Source organism: Anarhichas minor, unplaced genomic scaffold (genome assembly GCF_050575085.1).
Source record: "Anarhichas minor isolate MPS153535 unplaced genomic scaffold, ASM5057508v1 ptg000026l, whole genome shotgun sequence".
NCBI classification, from domain to species: domain Eukaryota; kingdom Metazoa; phylum Chordata; class Actinopteri; order Perciformes; family Anarhichadidae; genus Anarhichas; species Anarhichas minor.
In genome coordinates, this window is record NW_027466472.1 from 15,803,825 (window position 1) to 15,826,916 (window position 23,092).

A 23,092-nucleotide genomic window follows, 5' to 3' on the forward strand; every position below is an offset into this window, starting at 1 on the left:
ATGCTGTCGAACGACCCTCACATCGGGCACAAACTGGCAGGCTGCTTGATTTTCCTCTCCCTCTGTGAGTACTCACTTTACTTTCTAATGTTCATGTCAAGGGGGGCCCTTGGACCACACAGCTGCGAGGGACGCGCCGACAACCTCCGCTATTAACGGCGCGTGCTGTTTCCAAAGGTGAAGCTCGTTGTTTGGAGCGAAGCGACGGCGTAGCGCTGGGAGAGCAGACGAGCCGTGAGCGCATTTCCATAACTGTTTGAGAAGTGCGGAGCCATGATTCAGCCTCAACTTCCTGAGGAGTTGAAAGGCGATTTGTTCGCGTACTGGTGTGCCATGTGGGTTCATGCAGACCTTTTAGACTGTTAAGTTTACGCTAAGAGTCAATCGCGTGAAAACATATCTGAAAGTCGTCTCATTTGGAATCACGGCATTTGCTGCTGAAATCCGCTCGCAAGCGGCGCAAAGTAGCTTCTTCCTGACACATCGACGTGTGCACTAGCGGGAGTCGAGTCCGGGGATGAATGCGCCTCGGGCTATAGCTACTGTAACCTTCACCAAGTTCTCTCCGTCAGTCTGGGTGTGCAGCAGGAATTCAGCAACTAAAGTAGAAGAGTTGACGACACACCGTGATTCATTCCTCTTTCTGTTGCCATAGAACGGGGGGAAAAAAAATCCTATTATACAGTCTCACCAGCTTAAGAGGACTGAGAGTGTTAGTGCACTTTTATTTAAGAAAAACAAAAAAAGTTGCATTCGCTGCAGGAACACTGGGGATAAATTTAATTTGTAATCACCTTCCATGGAGTTGATTGTTTAATCGGACAGATAGTTAATGGCTTCGTGTCAAATCAACTTGCATGCTATGCCTGTCATCATTAAAAAATAGAGATCTCTACGTGCATGATTGCCAATGCACGTGTCCTGCACGTACAGAATAATCTACTCAGCGATGTGGCATGCACATTGGGTGGGGTGCGACACACACAATGTGTGGCTGCAGCTGTGGAGAGGATTACAGTGAGTAGTGACCGACATTGCATTGGCCGTGTGTACCATGTGGATGTCCTCCTGAACTGTGTGAGATTCACGCTGAGCGCAGGACACTCTGTCCGCCTTGCTGGGTCTGAAAACTGTCACTGCAATAATACAAAAAAAATTAAAAATTGGCCAGAATATACACAAGTATCCGCAAATATTTAAGCACTGCCAGAAAAAGGGCAACATCTGCCTGGCTAAATAACACAGGAAGTAATAATGTCATGTTCAAGACAACAAACAGATTGGCTACAGTGTTGATGAATCCTAATGCTGCAAGAAATTGCTTCTGTATTATTAATTGGGGTCGACATACCGTAGGATAATCAGGTTATTTTTTCGATAGTGAAATTGTTATAGCGAGAGAAAGGAAGGTGTGTGGGGGTGGTGGTGTAATGATGCCTTTAGAGTCATAAACACACGCATTAATCATAGATATTGTATGCACATATACTTACTAACCCACTATTGTTTACATGCAAATCATTGGTAAAGTGAATTGTTGAAGGGCCTCTGGAGCTTTCTAGTCCCTTCCTCTTTGAATCAAGTCACTTAGATCATTGGGAAGTGATTTATCAGCGGCTGCCATGCATTTATGAAGCTGCTCTCATTTCCTCTTATTTTGGCACTGACTCCATGGATAGTCCTCTGAAGATGTCTTCATACCATTGCGTTACCAGTGGTTTTAGTTTTGGATGCAATTGAATAGTATGCATTCTCTTGCTTAGAGAATAAGTTAATTCAGCAACTTAGATCTTCGAGAGTCTAAGACTCTCTGCTTTGGATGGCAGAACGTATGAGAACTGCCCCGGTTCTTTACAGATATTACATTTCAGCATTGTACTCAACTCCTCTCCTATATATGACCAGAGCTTAGCCATTTTAGAACTGTCCCAAAAACACTGCATACAAGCTCCAGCTGACACTTATGGTACACAGAGGCTAGCTGCTGGGCTCATTTGTTCTGTATTGTCTGTGTAGTATCCGATATTGCATTTTCTTAAATCTATTACGTAGAAAAAAGGGAGTGCGATTGGGAATGAATTTTTCGCCCACACTTTGTCCCTTTTTCTTTAGTTCTTCTCTGCTCATCTTTTCACTCTCAATTCTTAACTGGCCAGGGGTCAGTGCTGCATTTCACCGGTACCCTGTGCACGTGCGAAAGCTGTACTAGTGTGTTTGGCACAGAGACAGGCACGTTCAGCTGGGCATCGGACTCTGACGAGGCTGCTGGTCTGCTTCCCCCTGTATGCAATATTCATGGCGCTAACATCAAGGTGTAGCCAAGGTCTGGAGAGAGTCCAGCTTTGTGACATTAGGTATGCCACCTCTGCTGTTTTTCAATGATGTTGTTCATGAGGCTTCAACAGACCGTCATTTCTGATGTGCACTGGAGCGGTCCGAGTGTGTCAGTCTGAGTTACAGAGGCGTTACTTAATTCTGGCTCTTGTGGTAGCTCCACAAAGTCTGCATGTGATTGTTGATGGGGATACCACCATTGCGCGATGTTTTGGGCAGAGAATGATGTACACAAATATGCTGTTTTTTTGCGAGTGTGGTGAAACACTGCATATGTCATATTTATTGCAGCTGGAGATGATCTTCATACGCTTCTTTGGTTGGTCGACGACAGTTTCATAGCACACCGACAAACAACACCTGCTTTGTCATCTTAATTTAACATCTGGAGAGTTACTGATTGCCATTTTATCTCTCCATGCCCAGATCCTAAGACACCTCACTTCAGGTGTCTTGGGGTCTCACTCAGAAGTGACCGTAAGGATTGTGAGATCGATGCGGGTGGTGAGGAGAGAGAGAGAGAGAGAGAGAGAGAGAGAGAGAGAGAGAGAGAGAGAGAGAGAGAGAGAGAGAGAGAGAGAGAGAGAGAGAGAGAGAGAGAGAGAGAGAGAGAGAGAGAGAGAGAGAGAGAGAGAGAGAGAGAGAGAGAGAGAGAGAGAGAGAGAGAGAGAGAGAGAGAGAGAGAGAGAGAGAGAGAGAGAGCTAGAGAGCTCAGCCGCGGAGAAAAGATCTCAAGTAAACTCTTCGTTCTGACCGCTAGCTGTCACGGGTTTTGGGGAGTGATTGAAGGACTGAGTTCACAGACACGAGCAGCCGCGTTGAGTTCTCTCGGCACGCTGGACCCACTCGCATGTGGGTGAGGAGGTCTGTGATTCAAGAGGGCTTCAGGGTTGAGCTCCTGCTGTGGCTGCCACTCACTGAAAGAGCCAGCTGAAGTGGATCAGGCACCCGGTAGAGATGTCCTCCAAAGAATGAATGGATGGAGGTCGCAGTCATGTATCCACATGAATCGTGATTAGATTTAACTTCAGTCACTTAAGTGATGCTAAAGACACAGACGTTTGGCCAGGCAGAGCCACCGTTACAAGACTGTAAACATGACAAATGTATTAAGTCATTGACAATAACATTTGGACATTGGTGTTAACGGTTAGTGTTAAAACTGTTTATATGATATTTGACATACATTGCAGATCAATTAACTAATGCTTTATGTTATATCAGACAAAATACTCCATGTTTAACTGTTTTTTTGTTTCCCTAAAATATGGCCTATCACTTTCAAAACACCTGAAGGTATTGCATATTAAGCAAGCTTCAACTGTATTTAGTTCAAAATAAATGATCACGAGAGAACGCTCCTGCCCGGGTTGCGAGTGCCAGTATGGATTCTAGACGGCTGCTGGCGGCGCTTGAGTGGACATGAAAAGTTTCGATTTAATAGGACTCAAGACGCAGATGAATCCGGTGCACCTTGCATGCCTAACATACAGATCAGATGCATTATTACAGTTGTAAGTGCAGAGCAAACTGTGTGCCATCTGTGCCTGTTCTTTGAGTAGCTATACCTTTATCATGATAGTATCTGCTGCGTCTGTCACCGTAAAGTCTTCATCCATGAAATAATTGTAGAAATAAACATTTACCTTTCGTGATTCACTTTACAGATTTTTCACCAACAAAAGAAAAATAAAGAAGTGTGAAAGCTGCATTCTTTGATCAGGAACATAGAGTGGTTTCCCAAAACTCACAAACATTCTATATCAACTTATCATCGTGAAATGTGTTCGGACTGAACACAAAGCTAAATTTCAAAGGGGGACTGAAAGCATGCGATGGAAAGAATCAAACAGACTTAGATCTATGGAGCACAAATTGATGTTAAATCAGGTGTGCAGAGTTTAAAGTGTTTCTCATTGAGCTGTGTGACTCCGCTCCTCGAATGCACAGAGACCAGAATGAAACCGAGAGGGTTCAGAGCAGACAGAATTGGAGTTCTTGATAAGTTTTGAGATCAGTCTGAGCTGCACCAACCATATCGCCCGACAAGAGCGTCCATCTACCATTCTGCAAAAAACCCACAATAGGTTCAGTGACGAGGTGACGAGGAATGCCAATGCTTCAAAAATTCTCGCGTTCTGCAACATCTGTGCACGGTAGCTATAGGTTTGGTGAATAAACGTGGTTAAAATAGAAAGCCAAACGTAAATGGGACATTGCTACATGTGAACAAACTCTACTTTCCGCCTCGCTACATATTAGGCAAACTGCTTCCTGCATCGGCACTAAACATTGGCGCTGGAATCACAGAATCATCCAATATGGATGTAATTTCGAGGTGGGTTGAAGGCACAGTCTGCACGGTTAACCAACAGCTGCAGCTCACCTCGGTAGTCGGAACTCGTACTGTGGTGATTACAGACGGCAAAAAAAAAACAACCTCTGCAGCCATCAAATTTGCATGAAGATGAAAGTGAACTTTGTGTTAAATTTTAACACACCTTAATGGCAGAAACAGGCGACATGAGAATCCCATTTGAGTCTACTTTGTCACCACGGGTAGAAGTCCAATATTCCTTCAGCTCTTACCTCTTATTTGATCTGGCAGCTGTAGAGGAAACATCTGAGTCTCTTTTGCTTGCTGAATGTTTTTACTGTCCTCACCAGATACTCTACTGCCGTAGAGATAGCGTTTCTGCACAAACTCCGTGGCTGGGAGCTGCTGTTCGTGTGTTTAGAAGGGCTGAATCCAGGTTCAATAGCCCTCCGTTTGGGGATGTTTGTGCATTGGTCTGCGTTGGCAGTTCAGTGCAGTTTGGGCTCTTCACTATTCGGCCTCTTTGGAGGCCTTCAGTCGTCTCATTTTGCTTTGAACAATGACACGTGGACGTGGTGATTATCAGAGCCCTTTTAAAGCTGGCACTGACTGCTAATTAGCATTCAAGGTAATGTAATACAACCTCCACGTTTGTCCATTTGTATTGTGTGGTGTAAAGCGTGTAGCTACTTCAAAGTACTTTCATGTGGAGTCTCCATTTATTTCGACTCCCGCTGTCCCCATTAAATCCTGGATGACGTGGAAAGTTCAGTCAAATACCAACCAACTGTCAATCAAGCAAATCATCGCGACGCTTAATCCCCCTGAATCCATCAAGATTTTTTTACCTTTCTCAGACAAATGGTTCGCAAGAAGGACATGGCTGCTGGCACAGCCGTTCACCTGGAACAACAAGGAATTGTAGTCCTGTAAAGTATGTCGCCCCACCCACGATGCCTATTTTCTTCGTACACCCATACCAACCTGATTCCCTTCTATAGTTGTGAGCACAGTGTTCCCACCGGCTAATTGCATCGAGCGTCTCATTTTCTTACAAAGACGATGGGAAATTGAGAGGCTTGTTGAAAAGGATTCCGTGCTTTCGGCATGTAGAGTGATTTGCAGAGTTTCTAAAAATCAAAACAGGCGAGTTCCCCCGTCGGTGCGGCTCAAATGGAAACACGCGTGGAAACAACAGACTTGATTATGCAGGCTGAAGAGGCAAAGAGACAGAGGTGCTCCCATCAGCACTCCTGACTTCATGTAGGGAGTTACTCCTCTCCTCCGCGTGTCTCTGCCTCGCCCTCACCAGGCTATGAGCTATGAAAAGATGGCGAGTTCGTTATAGAATGTAACTGTGATCACGTTCCTGTTGGAGGCTTCGTTTCACTGCAAAAATGTTGCATTTTTAGTGGTGTCCGAAACTGGGATGCCACATGACAACGTAGTGGTTACTCGCTCTACGGAGCTCGGGATTTGCTGGATCAAATGTTATGTTTGTGAACTTCACATGGCAATTATGATTTGTGGACATTAGATAATACTGTGTTTAGCTTGAATTTGGTTTAGTTGGCTTTTCGTCGCTGATAAATAAAGGAGGCAGTCAAATACAAATTGTTATTACATTTCCCATTAGTTCCTCCTTTTATCAGCCAGCACAGGTTTTTCTTTTCTTTGGGAGCCATAATGATCCGTATAGGAAATTATAGAGGACAATGGTTCTAGTGCAACAACTGCTGAAAATATGTAGTAGATTTTTAAAGAAAAATTGTGTAGCTCAAGGTCTACTTAGCTTTGGTTTCTAGGGCTTTCAACCATATCATGTGATCATCAGGAGATACATTACATTACATTACAGTCATTTAGGGGACGCTTTTATCCAAAGCGACTTACAATAAGTGTATTCAACATCGGTATTCAAGAGAACTACTATCACCAGAAGTCATAAGTGCATCTCCTTTTTTACACAAGCATCTAAGAGCATAAACCAGAGTCACAGTACAGTGCAGACACAAACTAATATGAATACAATAAGTGCTGAGTTTAAGGCTCAGGGTCGGCCTTCTTGAAGAGGTGAGTTTTCAGCCTGCGCTGAAAGATGGGCAGCGACTCTGCTGTCCTGACGTCAGTGGGGAGTTCATTCCACCACTGGGGGGGCCAGGACAGAAAACAGCCGTCACCGGGTCGATCGGCCGTAGGGACCTCTGAGCGACGGGGCAACCAATCGCCCCGAGGCAGTTTCCTTAGTTGCCACAGAACTGTAGATGTTCAAACTTTACATTATTCTGAGCTCTTTTGTGACTTCTCGTCCATGTTGGCTTAAAAATTAAGATTGACAGTTAATTCAATAATCGGCGATTTTAACAATATTGTTATTTATAGTATTTCTGATGTTATTTGGTATTATATTAGGTATTGAACAGGTGAATTCTATTTATGAGATGCCACTTTTTCTCAGCTTATTTGTCCTTATTTCTAGGGACTCTGGTTGATATGGATCAGAAGAAGAAGGCATATTCTGAGCATTCCTATTCTCATCACAAAAATGCTCTATTAACAGTAAACTGCAGTGAACGGGGTCCTATTCAAACAGCAAACAAAACAAAAGTTGTAAAAAGTGTGAAAATCTGATCTTCTCCCTTTTTGTCTTTCTGGGGAAATCATTTAAGGTGTAATCACTGTTTTCTGCTCTTTTGAAGGCATTTGAGGAACATGCAAAAATAATATTCCTTTGGCCTGGTTGGCACATTTGGATTGTGTGAAAACTGGCTTGCATCAATTGTTGTGTTTTGGCGTCTTAATGACTAAAATGATTTGGTTCATTACACTGTTCGTTTGTTGTGAACTGGTGGCTTTACTCCAGGCTTTAGACACTGAAGTGTTTTGAAGTTAAATCAGCTCTTTGAATAATTCAAGAAGAGGGTTCCCTTGCAAAGGGAAATTGTATCTGATCAATTTACTGCAGAATGAGTCGCAAAAACAAAGTCACAGAGATGGTATCTATCTTATATGTATCTATCTTATGTGTACCTTTTTTCTATCTGTTACAGTAAAGCTGGAGTTCCTAGAAATCGTTCCTGCTTTTAGGTTTTAATCAACACTCTCAGTTTCCCTCTATTAGCTGCTGCTGCGACTCAGGAGGAGGAAATTTAACTCTTCCTCGGTTCTATCACCAAATTAAAGTCAGATTTAAAGCCAACCGATGTTGGAGCGCCGGCAGCCTGATTTAATTTGAATGGCTGTATAAATTCATTGTTAGAGACGCGGCTGTTTTTTGACGTATTGATTTGAAATCCTGGGAATCTTTCTGAGAAGATTTTCTCATCTCAGAATCGATGGCAATTTAATTGGCTAGAAGCTCTCACGGCTCTAATTACAAACTTGAACAGACGAATGGAGCTCTCAGAGTTCCAACGTAGACTCAGCAGGAAAGGAATTAGGCTCTGAGTTATCTCCTTAATAAGTCTTTTTATTTCTTTAAATACAATAGCTTAAAGCAGGTCGTTCTGTTTAGCCCTGCCTGCGCACGCCAGCTTTAAGATAGCCTGAGGTTTAACATTCATTTAAAAATAATTGATTGCTGTTTGTGTCATTGCCTAAAAGAATATAATTCTTCTCTTTCTATTCTTACAGTTCATATCAACGTCTCTGCTGGCAGCTCAGGAAAAGGCTCACAGGTAAGGAAAACAGCTGACGCGTGATTATTTATTTCTTGTGTGGAGATTAGTCTGAACCTTTGCACTTTTGCTTGTTTCTTGATAATTAGGTTTAATCATTCATCACCTCTATTAAAGCCTTAATTACCTGACCAGCTGAAATTAACAACCGTCTTTTTTATTTTTTTATGGATGGATTATTGTGTCCTCTAGATCGGAGGCTTAAATTCCTCCACGATACAAATCCATGTGCTCTTTCCTTACGTGCGAGATGATTTTCTGCAGTTGCATTCTCTAAGTCTGCTGCCCGATAAATAATTAACATGTTCAGTTGCTCTACTTCTCATTGGGTGTGAGAGGATGTTGACAGTAAGTCGCTCGGCAGAGGTGCTTAGCATCACAGAAATGGGAAATTACTGTCTTGCTTCTAACTGATGTCGACCGCTTCTCTCCCTGGAGAGGAGGTTTCACACTTGTGCTTTGTCGCCTTTTCATTTTTCACATACAGTTGTAAATGATGTTCGGCAGTATTTAAACATCCAGTGTAATCTAAGTGAAAATATACAAAAAACATGAAGAAAAGTTTGCTGAAGTCTGTAGTCTTCTCTAAAAAAAAGTGAGTCACATTTTTAGTTTGCCTTTTAATTAAGTCATAGCTCAGTCTCGCACAATCTCAAGTTTTTTTTTTTTTTTTTTTTCCCTAGAACGATTAGGGGACAGCTGCCTGTCAAGAGTGATAAAGCAAAGATTTAAATGGCATCCATTCCGGAGAAGAAACCCATTAAAGGAAAGAAAAGAGCAGTGCTTTTGCAACAATGGAAATAAGGATTAAAAGTAAATGTAATGTGCTGGGGAAAATTAGGCATTATAAAAGCTGAGAAACTGTGTTTTGGAGTTAATGTTTGCCAAAACTCTTACTTTATATCTAGACATAAATGTCAAAAGCATCAGAAGAGCATCTCTCTCTGTCCTCACCTCCCGTCTTGACCCGGACATGTGACTGCTTCTGTTTTCGTCGAGCTCATGGGTGGTGTTGCCTAGTTACCACGAGACCACGGCGGTAGTTTGTCTCCTTCACTCTCCCAACATGCCCCGTGAATGCATTTTAATACCACTATTCTGACAGGTGTTTGCAAGACGAAGAGTAGGGCCACAATGTGTTTTACTCCTCCTATCAGACATTTGTTGTATTTAGTAAAACTGGTGCAGAGCCCGTTCCAAAGATGGCCGCTCAGAACGGGCCAAATGCTCGGCCTGTGGCGATGCTGCTCCTCGAGAATCGCTCGTACAAACAATTTCACACTCGACTGACGCTTCCTTTGGTCCTCGGCAATACACCTGCCGTGACATAGTTGCATCACACACAGGGAACAACGGGGAAATAGGTCTGCAGCCTAGTTCACCGGGAAAAAACACCTGGGGCTGACTTTACTGCAACCTGTGTCTGGGGCCCCCAACTAAAAGGGCCCCTAACAGCTTAAGATGTATTACAATGTTTATTTCACTTTTCTAACTCGTTGTACCCCGAAATAATCCGCAAAATCCCCCAAAAGCACTTAAACCATGCAACTCAGCTGTATTGTAATCTACAGTCATGTGTCAGGGAACTGTTACCGGTTACGTTACAGATACCATGAAAACATAATGCGTTATTATTCCTTAAACTAGCAAAAGAGCAGTTCTCCAGATATGAACAAACATACAGACGGACCGATTGAGATTCTTTATAGTTGGTGTGTTTTTCTCATCAAGCCCACCTGCACAGTGGAAACCAGGTTGTTGCTCCCTTTTTTGGTCTCCTGAGCCAAAGAACAACGTGAACAAATTAGAGAGGAATACAAATTTGTAGGTCATGGAAGCGCTCCACTTAAGTCATGGAAAGTCATGGCGGGAGGCCGGGGCACTCATTTACATACGGTACACAACATTTTGCAACACATGCTTATGAATTAGTAGAGTATAAAAGTTAACACGCTTGATTTATTATTTCAAAAGTAAACCAGTTGCCCAATAGAGAAATGAATGATTGCTTTTCGGACATAGGATTATTCACTTCCTAACATGTTCTAAGACATCATGCTGGCCTACACATAGTATTCTACACATGTTTTAATGATTTACAACAAATCAGTCGCTCTTGTGTTATTCCCACCTGGGGTGTGCAACATGACGTTAGTTTAGTTTAGTCTGTTTTGGGCCGTTGGTGGTTACAAACAGGTTCGGTAATTAACGACGCGCTAACATGATGACAGTTTTCAATGTTTTTGTATTTTCAGCTGAGCGATGCCAGAGCAGTGATGCTGTTTTGCCCTCAATGTTCTCTGTGAAGTTTGCTGGCAGTGATCAAGCAACGTCGCCTCAGCGTGTTTTATGTGGCGTGAGCGCTGCGCCAGACTACGTTTAAGAAATAGCCTTTTAATTGCTACATTGTTTGTCAGCAGCCAGCCATGTGGTTACTTTGGAGGCAATTTGGCCCTGTTAATGGCATGCAGTAAACACACCAGTCATCATTTTGTTATATTGAAAACTCAACTCCTGGTATTTGCTCCTGGTGTTCTTCACTACTGGGGTAACAGTTTAACCAGCTTTAAAAGTCTTTTCTTACTGTTTAAGTGCTTTGAGGTGGATTTAATTAATGCCGATGTGAAGGGTGGTTCATGTGGATTTTGAAAAGTAACTGATAAACTTTAAAGTGTTACATTTGAGAACAGAATTTGGCATGGCATTTTGTAACCTTGTATGGCTGTATATTTTTTTAAATGGGGAAATTGGTTACACTGTTGAGTAACTTGCAATATAGTCTTAAAAACCAACATAAATAAGTGTCATGATAAGATTGTGGATCTTAATCCTGCCTGAAAATAAATAGTTGTTATATTAATGCTATATCCACCTATATTTTCCAAAAGTATAGATTTCTTTAATGCACATTTCCTATCTTTCGGTCAGCCACTTTAAACAATATGGAAAACAACTTGCAGTAACCCGACAGTTTCGCCAGTCTTGCATATAAACGTCATTACTGTTTAACAGTTGCAAATAGTAGCGGTGGAAGTAATTTGATCGTTTGAATAAACCATTAATAATCATGAAGTATATCGTTTATCTGGTTCCTGAGAAGCTGAGATTTTAGTGTGCTTTGGAAAATGGTTAACAAGTTAAGGTACAGTGCATTCATTGCATATTAAACCACCAACGTATGCTTTTAAAGTACTGTTTAGGTTATCAGCTTATGTGAAGTGTTTTTTTTTGGGCCAGTGGTCGGTACAGAAGATCTGTCTCTGAATACGAGAGGATTCCCCATCTGACGTCAAACAGCCAGGCTCAGCAGGATTAAAAGCCGGCTAAATCTGCAGCGGCTCCTGAAGTGTGTTTGTGTGATATGGGTAACACTGATCTCAGAATGCAAAGTAGCAACCGGTAGTATTACACTTCCAACTACATGCTCGTAGAATAAATAAAAACATTTCCAGTGTGATTCTGCAACCCGTGGCTTATTGTTTGCTCCCTTACCGCAGAGGAAGCGATGCTCATCTGTTTCACTTTGCAGGCAGTTGCTCTGCTTTGATCCATATACTGTAGTTGCTAAACATCGCTACAAAAGCCTTACGATATGTAAAGCAGGGAACATGGTTGCAGCGGTAAACATTAAAGTGTCGTTGTCAGTGTCTTTGAACACAGTCCATGACTTGCATACAGAACACGTTTTTAGCACCCCTCCTCCTCCTTTGAAGACAGCCTGGAGCCTGTGATGACTGGCATCAGTTTGAACTTAGAATGACTTGGAGGAGTTGGCGAAGGCGAGCAAAGGTACCGTGATTATCTGCCGCTTCAGGGCTTCATAAACGGGCTAAACAACATGCGTACTACAAGTCGGGTAATTCAAGCAGAAGTACCTTAATCTCATGCACTCAGAGGACTCAGAGCAGTGAGAGGAGAAAGGACAAAGAAATTATTCACGAACCTCCTGCTGAGGGCAAAGCCAATGAACAGCTCATCAACTTGTTAATGTTCCTGTCACTTTTGCTGACATTCGTGTCTTCATAAGACACATGAGGACACTTTTGAAAGCAGGAAGCATTATTCTGAAAGGGGCGACTTTGCCTTCAGGCTGGTTCCTAGATGTTTGTAAAAGCCACAACCAGTCATACGACGTACACAAGAACACGAGCAGTACAGCAGAAGTAATCGAAAGTGCTAATCTTTGTGAGTCATTCATTTTTCATGTGTTTTCCAGGCTAAATAGTGGCTTCACAAGCTTACATAATACAAACATTTTCTTAGGTTCTGTGCAGGAAGTCAACAGCACATTTACTAGAATTCCAAATAATGACAAAATTACACTAAATAGTGTAAACCTGTAACCCACATAGGAGCCGTGCGCACTTCTTGTTTGCCACCTTTTGTCTTTTCTGATCTTAAGTGCCATTCAGTTGATGACATGATGACCAACGACCTGTTCAGTTAAACTCATCGGGGCTGATTGGACAGCAACATCTTCTCTGTTATTTGCAGGTTGTTCTGCTTTCTTCCAAACATCTTTTTGGAAAGATTAACGTTGAAACTGTCATCAGCGGTTTTCTTATCCTCCAGCATCTCCTTACCTTAGGCAGCTGTTGAAAAGAAAAATAAACTCAAGATGTGATGTGTGACTGATGTATGAATCATTGCCTCAACTCCGCTGCAATGACCTTATCTCAGAAGATTTCTTTTTCTTTTTTTTATGATTAGAAATCTGCATGAGTACTGCCAATGTGCACCTAGAAATGCCATTGCAACTGGACAAAACCTGTGGTTATCATCAGTTCTCCAGGTTGTACACACACACACCTGCATCCATTAAACATCTTTTTCTGAAACCATTTTGTTGGGACAAAACCTGTGGTACTTGTGAATTTGGCAAATTTAGTTTTCTGTCTGTCAGGTCCATTCTTGTGATCTCAGGAACACCTTGAGCAAATTTCTTCAAATTTGGCACAAACGCCCACTGGCACTGCAGGTTAACCTGATCAGAATGTGTTGTCAAAAGTCACGGTGGCCTCACAAAACACGTTGTTAGACCATAATTCAAGAATTCATATGCTAATTATGGCAATTTCACACAAATGTCTAAAAGGATACAAATGTAAGTGATATGGATGCAAACTGCCACATGACAGGTTGACAGAGTCATACAACCGCGAGGCAGTAATTCTATTTCTTAATATTTTTTGGATTATTAAAAGGAAGAAGGAGTTGTCATCTTGTGTTGTGTAGCAGGCTGCTGTCTGGCTCAGTGTGACCGTCTGCTCTGCCTATGACAGAGCACTGACGTTAGTGCTTTATCAAAGATTTGATTGGCTGCATCGCGATAAAGTCTCCGTACGTAGACGGATACCATAACGGTATTCTGTCAAATTAATGCAAAACTAGGAAGAGCCATCATGAAGCAAAAAATAAAATAAATAATAGAAGCGTTTCCCTTTAGATTATTTTTCTCTATCACAGGACAAGTTATTTACAGAGCAGCTATGTATGCTATAGCAGACCCCCAAAAAAAACAATTTAATTTAAATTGGTACTTCAGCTTAAATGATTTGTTTTTCTACTTTCTACACTAACGACCCTGACCTTCTATTACCTTTATTTAACTGTGCCCACTCATTTAATTTACTTTGTAAGTAATGTGGCGACAATACTGAGAAATAGTACAGCAAGCCGAAGCATCAGAGCTGGAGTAATGTTGTCCTGTGTAACCAAGTGGCTGAAATCAGGTGAAAAATCTCATGTGAGGCCAGGGAGCGTACTGTGACCCTAACTAAGTTACACAGCAGGGCTTGACAATAACAGTTGCCCCGCTGCCCCAGGCAACCAGACTTGGACCACTGTCAACAATTTTGTGCACGGTCTGGTCGCCTCTGCATGGCAACAGCTTTTTTTTTCTTCTTCTGTGGTTAGAAAAACAAAGTTGAATCCCTCTGTGTGCAGTCGTCTAACTAAGTGAAGGTGCCCTTGTTGAACCGTTTTACTGTGTGAGAAATTCTAGAATGATGAGTAACAAAAGAGGTATTGATACAGAAATAAGTAGTAGTAGAAACTTCATCAAAGCTTGTGAGGTTATAAACTACTATTTTGTGTGTAAAGAAATATAAAGTATATACAGCAAACTGTGTAGGTTTGCTCATCCAAGTAAACTCAACATTTAGAGTCACAGGGCTGATAAACAAGAGAGGGCAGCTAAAAGATGTTACAGGAGGAAGAGAGCAGTGCAGCAGGTGCAGCTATACAAGAACAAACCAAAACTGTGCTCAGTATGAGCTCAGAAAAAAATCAGGATCTTGACAAACCTTTGATATTGTTTACTACATTGTGGACTGCCAAGAGACTCTTTTTTTCAGATTTGCCTCACGTCTCCAAATTAAAAAACCTGTGTGATGTGATAGAATATGTCAAGCTGTAGATTAAACCAAGTTAAATATGCAGCCGATTGTAATTCATCCTGCTGATTACATTATCTTGCAAATGGGAAATTTAAATGCAGTAACATTAGTTGTTCACTCTCACTTTCATATTCCAGATTATTAATGAAGCAAAAGCCACTTAATCAAATCCATTTTAATTGTGCGTTACACAAAGGGAGAGAAAGAAGGGCATGTAAAACAAAAAGTGTCATTTAAAGTTGTTTTCGAGGCGACAAAGTTTGTATTCATTTTTCATTTTACAACTCAGGGTTTCACACTGAAATGTAAGTTGTCGCCCCTTCACCCTACACGCACAGAGCTCACTGTATACACAGACATTTAACCCGTGGATATGAAATCATTCAGATGGATCATTGCGCCCTACTTCACTGCTACCTACTCTACTGGGGGCAGGGTGATGCTTGTTTCTATGGAGACCATCCAATTATACAAACACAGCATCTTACACCAGTTAATTAGCCTACAAAATAAAGATGCCTGAACAGGAAGCATATCAGGACTCTGTCATCTGTTTTGGGTTTGTTACCTGCACAGAAAAAATGAATAACCACAGCTGCAGCGATGTAGCCTAGCATTAGCTAACGGTGGCCGTGTTTCCATGTTAGCGAGTTTCTCGCTAGATTTGGCGACTTTATTTAACACAGCGCCTAGTGAGAAACCTGGCAACTTTTCGGGCTTAACTCCTCCCCCTTGAAATAAGTCGCCATTTGCTCTCAGGTGGCTTTGACCAATCAGCCGCCAGAGAGAAATGTCAATGTGTGTCCCTAACATCCAATCACTGACCCCCAATCTTTTTGCAGGCAGCTACTTGCTTTTATTTAATTTCTTCGTTTTTTCTCACAATGCAGCGTCTTTACAAGACTGACTTTACTCCACTGTCTCTATTCATGACACTGTACGTCTGTACAACGTGATGAAGTGTTTGAATTTAGATGCGTCTTGATGAGATGATAGCAGCTTAAAACATTATAATAGATAATGATAAAGCTTGCTACAGTCAGTGAAGTGTAGCTTGGCCTCATTGGCTTTGGCTACTTTCCATTGAAAACAGTCTGCACCACTGACCATTAGCCATCTCTCTATCTTGCTCTGCTCCACACTGTTCATTTGTCTTCTCAGGCGTACAGGGATCCAGTGAATCTGTCACAGACGTTTGATTGCTTCTTTTGTGTTTCACACCGAGGCAGACAGTCCAATATTTATGATTTGACCATTCTTGAGATCACTTTTATAACTTAGAAAGAAGTTTTAATTGACTGTTGGCTAAATCCTCCCCCCCCCCCCCCCCCCCGAGGATTTATTGTCCAATCACAGCTTAGCAACCGTAACTAGGCACGGCAGGTCTGTGGCTCTTCCGCATGCCGAACTCGTGTGCATCGAGCTCTTTATGAGAGCAATACTCGCCATTTAAAGAGTTTGGAGAATTGTTTTTTTTTAGCCTTTCCAAAAACACAACAGCATGAGAGTAGGCAATTGATTAAACTGTGTGTTTAAAGTGCTGCAGTCCTCCATATGAGCAGATCATAAACTAAATTAGTTTGTGGGTTTCCATGTTACGTGAGAAAAAGTTCATCTACGAGTAGCTTGTTCTCTATTTAGTGTTTCGTAAGTGTGTGTAGGCCGGACCTGGATGCTATCAAAGTTTAGGGTCAGTTCTGTCCTATTATTTGTAAGTGTGTACTCCAGAAACCTCCGCCAACGTTAGCTGTTAGGTTTGCTGTTAGGTTTGCCTTTTCTCTCAAATGTGTATTTTCAACAGTATGTTTTTGCTCATAACAAGTATTTAAGCTAAGCAGGGTTTTGTTAGGAGTTAAAACAGAGAAAATTGTGGAAATGTCTACCAACTGAATTGAAAATGCATTCATGTTTTTCATAGTGGTATTAAATATTGTTACTGTAGACATTGTTGCATGTTTTATAGCATGTCTTCTATATGGTTCATCAACTGGTGAGGATGCTGACATTTTGCCTGATATCATGTATGTAGCTATATTGAAGACCCCTTTTTACAAGAATCTCGTTTTAAAGCGAGTCCGCTGGACATAAAACGATCAGGAGACGGCATGCTCAACCAATTCATGAAGCCAGTTAGCTATGTTAGCCAGTACGGCCACGTCTGATCAAGCATCGTCTACCTGCATCTGAAATCAACGAGGCATTGTTTCAAAAGTAGAGTACGGATTTCAAGAGGCAAACCTGCCGCAGTAATCTTTGTCAACTGCAGGCTTGACTGGCTACTGTCAGCCACGACATCACGGGGGAAATGGTAATATTATTAAAAGCAAGTTAACAGTTTAACCTAACAGTTTTTCTGTCTTTATTTTTCTCCTAATATCCAGTTGAAGTCAACTTAATGCAAAAAGAAAGGCTGTGGAAAAAAAAAAAAAAAAAAAGCCTTCTGATGTTTCAATGGAGCAGACGTTCCAAGTCATTAAGTCATCACACATTAAGAGCTTTTGCTGTGAAAAATGACTCTTGAATACAATTTTTCTGACATGGAGTAAGGATACAAAAGGGGTTTTCATTTTTAAACCTGCTCAGTCGATCTGAAAGCATCCTCAAAATGAAGCTGAAGAATGTACAAATCCCTTTATTCCTCATTTAATGTAAATATAGAAAGGGGAATATGAATAATAACCTTAGGTACGGAAGGTCCTTCTAGACAACTAGCTTCTGTAAACATCCCATATATTTTCTCTCGCATGTCAGAATTCAGAAAGTCCCGTAACCTTGAATCATTCTTGCCGTCAGTGAGCAGAAAGCTGATGGGACCTGACGGGTCACTCACATCAGTGGAGCGCCGGTGCCCTCGGGATTGAGAGATGTAGCACGGGGCAGGAGCTCTGCCGTGCATGTGAAGGGCCTCCAAAATCAAAGGCAGGCCTCAAAGGGTTGTCTTTGGGGGTGTCCTTGATTACATAACAATCACAGATTATGTAGGTTGAGCATGCCGAGGAGTTTACACATGTACACCTCAGCCGTGATATGCTGCCGATGTTCTGAGGTTAAACTACACGAGGCACAATCTTTCTGTCTGTCTGCATCAGTGCTGAGGTGCCGGAGACCAAAAAGCGCTCAAGGCACGGTGAAACTAACCCCTTCAGATAGACAGCGTAGACTCATAGCAATTCCTTTTCAACACCTATGGGTGTCTGATTCCTGCTGCAAATGGCTGACAGCCGGCTGTCAGATGGGATTAAGGAAAGCGTTACCTGTGTGCAGAAGCATAGAAGGCCAAAAAGAGCTGAGCTCCGTGAGCCGAGAATAATTCATCTTTCAGTAATGGCGAAAATGATGTTAGACCTGATCTGAGTTCACTCTTGTGCAGAATATTGGATCATTTACTATAGAAAGATGTGAGGCCCCGGTGTCACTCAACTGCACAGATCTTTTTTATTCATATTGGTGTGTAAACACAAAGGACAAAGATGGAAATCAATCAGACTTTTTGTGGGGTTTTTTCGAGGCAAAGTCTGACCTGTTTTTTTTTTTTTATATATTAGAATATCGTCGATAAACCAAACAAAAAAAGAACCGGCTAAATGTAGATAATTTGACATCATTTCAGAATTTTTCAATAAGTATGAATACATAATCCGGGTATCTCAAACAGGTGTTCAGCCTCGACAAACAGCAACAGGTGAGAGGACGAAATATGATCCAAGAAGTCCAGTTTGAGTAATGCATCCATGAGCTTGAAGGCTAAACAGACGGCATGTTACAGGATGTTACAACTCTGTGAAGATAGCAACAGTCATTGTATCCTCTGTCCTTATTTAACAGTAATTAGTATTGACAAGATTATTGTTCAACACAATATTGGTTGTCCTGGATAATGGTGCTCACATACCCACAATAACAAAAACATATTCAATTATGCAACACCTGTAGTAATGCTTTCTCTGTGCTTCACCGCATTGTTGCAGCGTATCAGAAAGAGTAAAACATCTCAGCGTGTACGTAATTACCCATCGCGCCCTAACTCCAGCTGGAAAGATGCTCGCTCTTTGTTAGCAAAAAGAATGCAAATGCATCCATTGGTGATAATTTGGTTTTGAACTAAACTAAAAAGGAGAGCCAGTGACAGCAAGCTGTGCTATAAACAAGTTAAAACTAAAGATGGAGAAACAAATCTCCACTACCATCTTAAAACTCACCATCCAACAGAGTCTCCGCCATCAGCCGGACTAAAACTCCCATCAACCCTCAATGTCCGGGACTTTTGCAAAGGCAAACAAAATAGACACGTGATAGTCAAACGGTGGATAATTAACATGTTAAACAGGTTATTGAATAAAAATAACCTCCCCAGTTGTTTTTCTTAAGGCAACATTGTGAGTAGGGGTATTTTAATATCGCCCAACCCTAACAGTAAAAAGTCATTTACAGTACAAAGAATGCGTGCTTGCATGTGACTGATTGGGCAGAGCAATGCTTTGCTAGATGAGGTGTTGCCAGATGACCCCGGTTTTTTTTGCTGTAGGCAGCTGCATTGGCAGACCTGCTGTGACAAAATAGTGTACTAATTGAAATGAATTAGAGGGCTGCCCTTTTTATTCAGACTCAACACAGGCTATAATACTACAGCTCATAACAAAATAACTCCCGATATACATAAAGCATTACAAACTGATTTAAGACTGTGTAGAAGTATACTGTTTGGCTAGATGTCTAATTAAGACCTCATTAAATCCTGTCATAAAACATTGAGTGTTATCTCATGTAAAAGCATGTACGGAACTCACATGCACACATTGCAGACACACACACACACACACACGATCGATGTAATTGGTAACTTCTCCCCGACTCAGTCCATTCATCACACCGGAGGTCTTGATTTATTTTGTTTGACAGCGACAGTGCAGTGATTTTCCGTTTCCTCTCTGCCTCAGAGTTGAGTTGTGCTGAAGGAGACGGAGTTAAAAAAACCTTTGCAACTGCCACTCTTCTGTCACAACAACCATATTCATCCGGGCAAATTCCTTTTATGATTATTTGCCTGTTGCCGTGTATCACATTTGTCGAAGTTGAAAAGATTTTACCAGAGTAATTATCTGATAACGAGTCAAATTCTCCCGGCCTATGCATTTTTTCTTTCCTTTAGGTGCTCTCACTCTTCAGCTGAGGAAATGATTTCAGAGAAGTGTGTGTGATAAGATGAGACAGAAACCTTGCGGGCATGACGAATGCTACTGAGTCTAATTAAGCTGATGTCTTGTACCCGCTGAATTAAATCACCCTGATATCATCTTGTCTGGCTGTGCATATATTTCCCTTTTAACTCTGATCACCTGGATATACGACCAGAGACAGAGAGCCTCGCATGTACATGAATCATCGCTGTGTATGTGGAGAAAATAAAATGATAATAATACTAGAATATAATAGGAGAGAGAAAGTGTCTGAATCATGTGCCCTCTGAAAAATAAATGATTTGTTGCCATAACAGTTGCAGGAAGCTGTTCATAAGCAGGAAATTGACTCAATGATTTGTTTTCCATTATGAAATTTGCTCGCCCTCTAAATGTGATGAGATAGTGGGTTACATACAGGCCAGCTCACACAACTGCCACCAAAGTATTGTGATTCCCTGTAACCACTGCAACACACCCACCGAGAGTGAATGTATGACTTCGTTAAGCTCTCCAAAGGCTGCAACAGCTTTCCAGTGAAATGATTGTTAGTCTAGAGGAAGTGATGAATCAAAACAGGCCTGGGTTTGTCATTATCTATTAATACGTTCTCGTTCTGGAGTTCTAGAAACAGCCAGAACTCGGCACGTTCTCGCCTTCTCCCAAAGACTGAAAGATTTCCTCATGAAGATGGAGGGGAAAAGACAGCTCTTCAAAGTTTGCTCAGCTCGTGATTGATTTACTCATCCCTCCGTGGTCTGCCGCGTGCGCTGACAGCTCTGGAGGTGGAACAGTGTCGAGCGCCTTAATTGAGCCGAATGCGCGGAGCTTAAACGCTGCAGGCAGAAAACCCACACAATTAGGGAGGACTAATGACGCGGGGTGCCACCCATTTTTTTCTCCAAATAACCCGCAGGGCTTTCCATATTTAGTATCACTAAGTCTTAATTAGTGATTAGCAAGATGAAATGGAGCAGTGAGCTGAAACTGAGCGTTTTCACACAAGACATGTTTTGACACTTTCTGCATCTTTTGTTAAAAACATAAAAGTGGATTTATATAGGTCATTATTCAGATATGTGTTTGAAGATCTTTTTTTGTTGCTGCAATTTTTAATAAAAAAAAAAAACATCTGTCTTTTCAGAGCCACGATGATATGCGTGTCATCCACAACAATCAACTGGGTAAGTCTTTTTTTTTCTAATTTAAGCAGTAGGTAAGTAAGACACTGAAAAGAAGGAAATAATAAATGGGTGTTGCTTTAGATTACAGCCCAGACATACAGTGTAAATATTCTGTGCATATGCGGTGCTAATGAAATACTTACTGAAGCTCAAGGAATAAGGAATAACACATTGTTATTGAGCAGGAACCCTGAATTAAAGTACTTTTATAATCACCCAGTACATGATAATAACTGGGTACAGCTAGGAAACCAATGGGCTTAACCTTTGTGTCATTTTAGCAATAGCTATAATAGCTATGTCATGAAAAGGTGCCAGAAAATATATAAATAAGGTAATATTTACTTGACTAAAAGGGAGAATGTCTCTCCACATTATTCTTTATGCCGTGTGTTAAAGTGTTGTATGTTAAAGTTCTATTCAGGTTTAATGTCTTTACTGCTATCAGATTTGATCGCCAGATGATTATTCTAAAGACATACTGTTTTATAGCTACTGCTTTATAGATGCATCTCTCTTCTCAGGCTTTGTCTAATATTTTTCCCCCACTAACAATAATGTATTCTACACCATTTTAATAACAGCAACAAAAAGCTTTTTTACAAAATGTTAATTGTTAAGTAGAGTAAATGCTCTCTTTCTCACACAAAGTTGTTATCTCCTGGTTTGGTAAACTGTACCCAGTGAGTATTTCACTGATATCACATATATACAAATTATGATTTGCAGGCTGTAATATAATATGAATATTTGTATTTATATCAATGAGATCGCTGCTGTCCTTGATAGTACCTGTGTTCATAGTGCGGGTCATGTTTTGGACTCTGTTATTGTGTTTGAATAAGTCTGCATCAGAGGAACTCATTCAAAGGGATGACCTTTTGCTATTACCGAATATTTTTTCAGTTTTAACCGTGTGCTCAAAGGATTGAAATACACTATCACTTGATACAATCATGAATAGTAAATCTTGAAATGAAAAATGTTGGACAGGGTGACATTTGAATAGCACATGCTAACGAATTAAATTGTTGAAAGGGCTTTTGTGTGGTGCCTTCCTTGAAAAAGTAATCTTCCGAGTTCCTCAGACTTTTCCATAAAAATAGTCCCATCTCTTTTATCGATTTGACAGGAACCTAGAAATTTCATAAGTAGAGCAAATAAAAAGATGTCATGCATGCCTTCCATGCTCCAGGGGGCTCACACAATCACTATCTGAGAGTGATTTCCGTGAGCATGCAGAAGAGTTTGGAGCCAGTTTACTGGACCTCTGCCTGTTGTTCATTCAACTGGGTCACAGCAGACGCAAAAGCACACAAAAGCAACTTCATAATGCTCTCATTTGGCACCTCGGCACAGAGAGGAAATACAAACAGACAGCCATCTGAAAAATGGAGCTTCGCTATCTGGCACCGCCATAGTAATTCCCTTTGTCACGGCAGAAAGAAAAAAAAGAAAGCTACACACTCGCCTGCAGAAAATATTGTTTGTTAGCAGGAATTCAGATCATGTATAAAGGAAAGTCTGGCTTTCTATCGTTGTAACAATACTGCATCAAAATGAATAACTAGCTTGTTCATTTTAAAAGAACTGGTGACCTTTTAGAAGGTATTGGAAGTCATGATTCGAACAATGTTACTTTAGAGGGAATGCAAATCTAAATGCTGTTTCAATGATGTCTGAATTAAATCAGGCATTATATTGAAGTTTGTACACACTACAAATCTACATGATCACGTTACAAGAAGCAGTGCGAGTCCTCTGGGCGTATTGTGCCGTAGTGTTTTAAAAAATGTAACATCGTACATCTCAAAAACACGGATAGCTGGAACTTAGGAGAAGATCACCTACAGAAATGCCTCAGGAAAAGAGGTTGTTCAAATCAGCCGCGATATAAAGATGCATTATCTGCATTGTTAAAATATGAGTGCTATGAAATTGTTCTCCATCAGTGCCGTGGGCCCCAAGTCCCGACTGAATGTAACTTAATTTCACAATCAACAAA

At 41.2% G+C, this 23,092-nt stretch overlaps 1 protein-coding gene across 1 annotated transcript in view; it reads left to right on the top strand.

The window, feature by feature from the left end:
- b3glcta (beta 3-glucosyltransferase a) overlaps positions 1 to 23,092 on the top strand; it is a 54,795-nt gene continuing 31,703 nt past the window's right edge. Inside the window, exons 1-3 of the mRNA XM_076100742.1 lie at positions 1 to 64; positions 8,285 to 8,328; positions 21,048 to 21,087. Of these exons, the coding sequence (XP_075956857.1) occupies positions 1 to 64; positions 8,285 to 8,328; positions 21,048 to 21,087 (148 nt within the window). The remainder of the gene's footprint in view (positions 65 to 8,284; positions 8,329 to 21,047; positions 21,088 to 23,092) is intronic.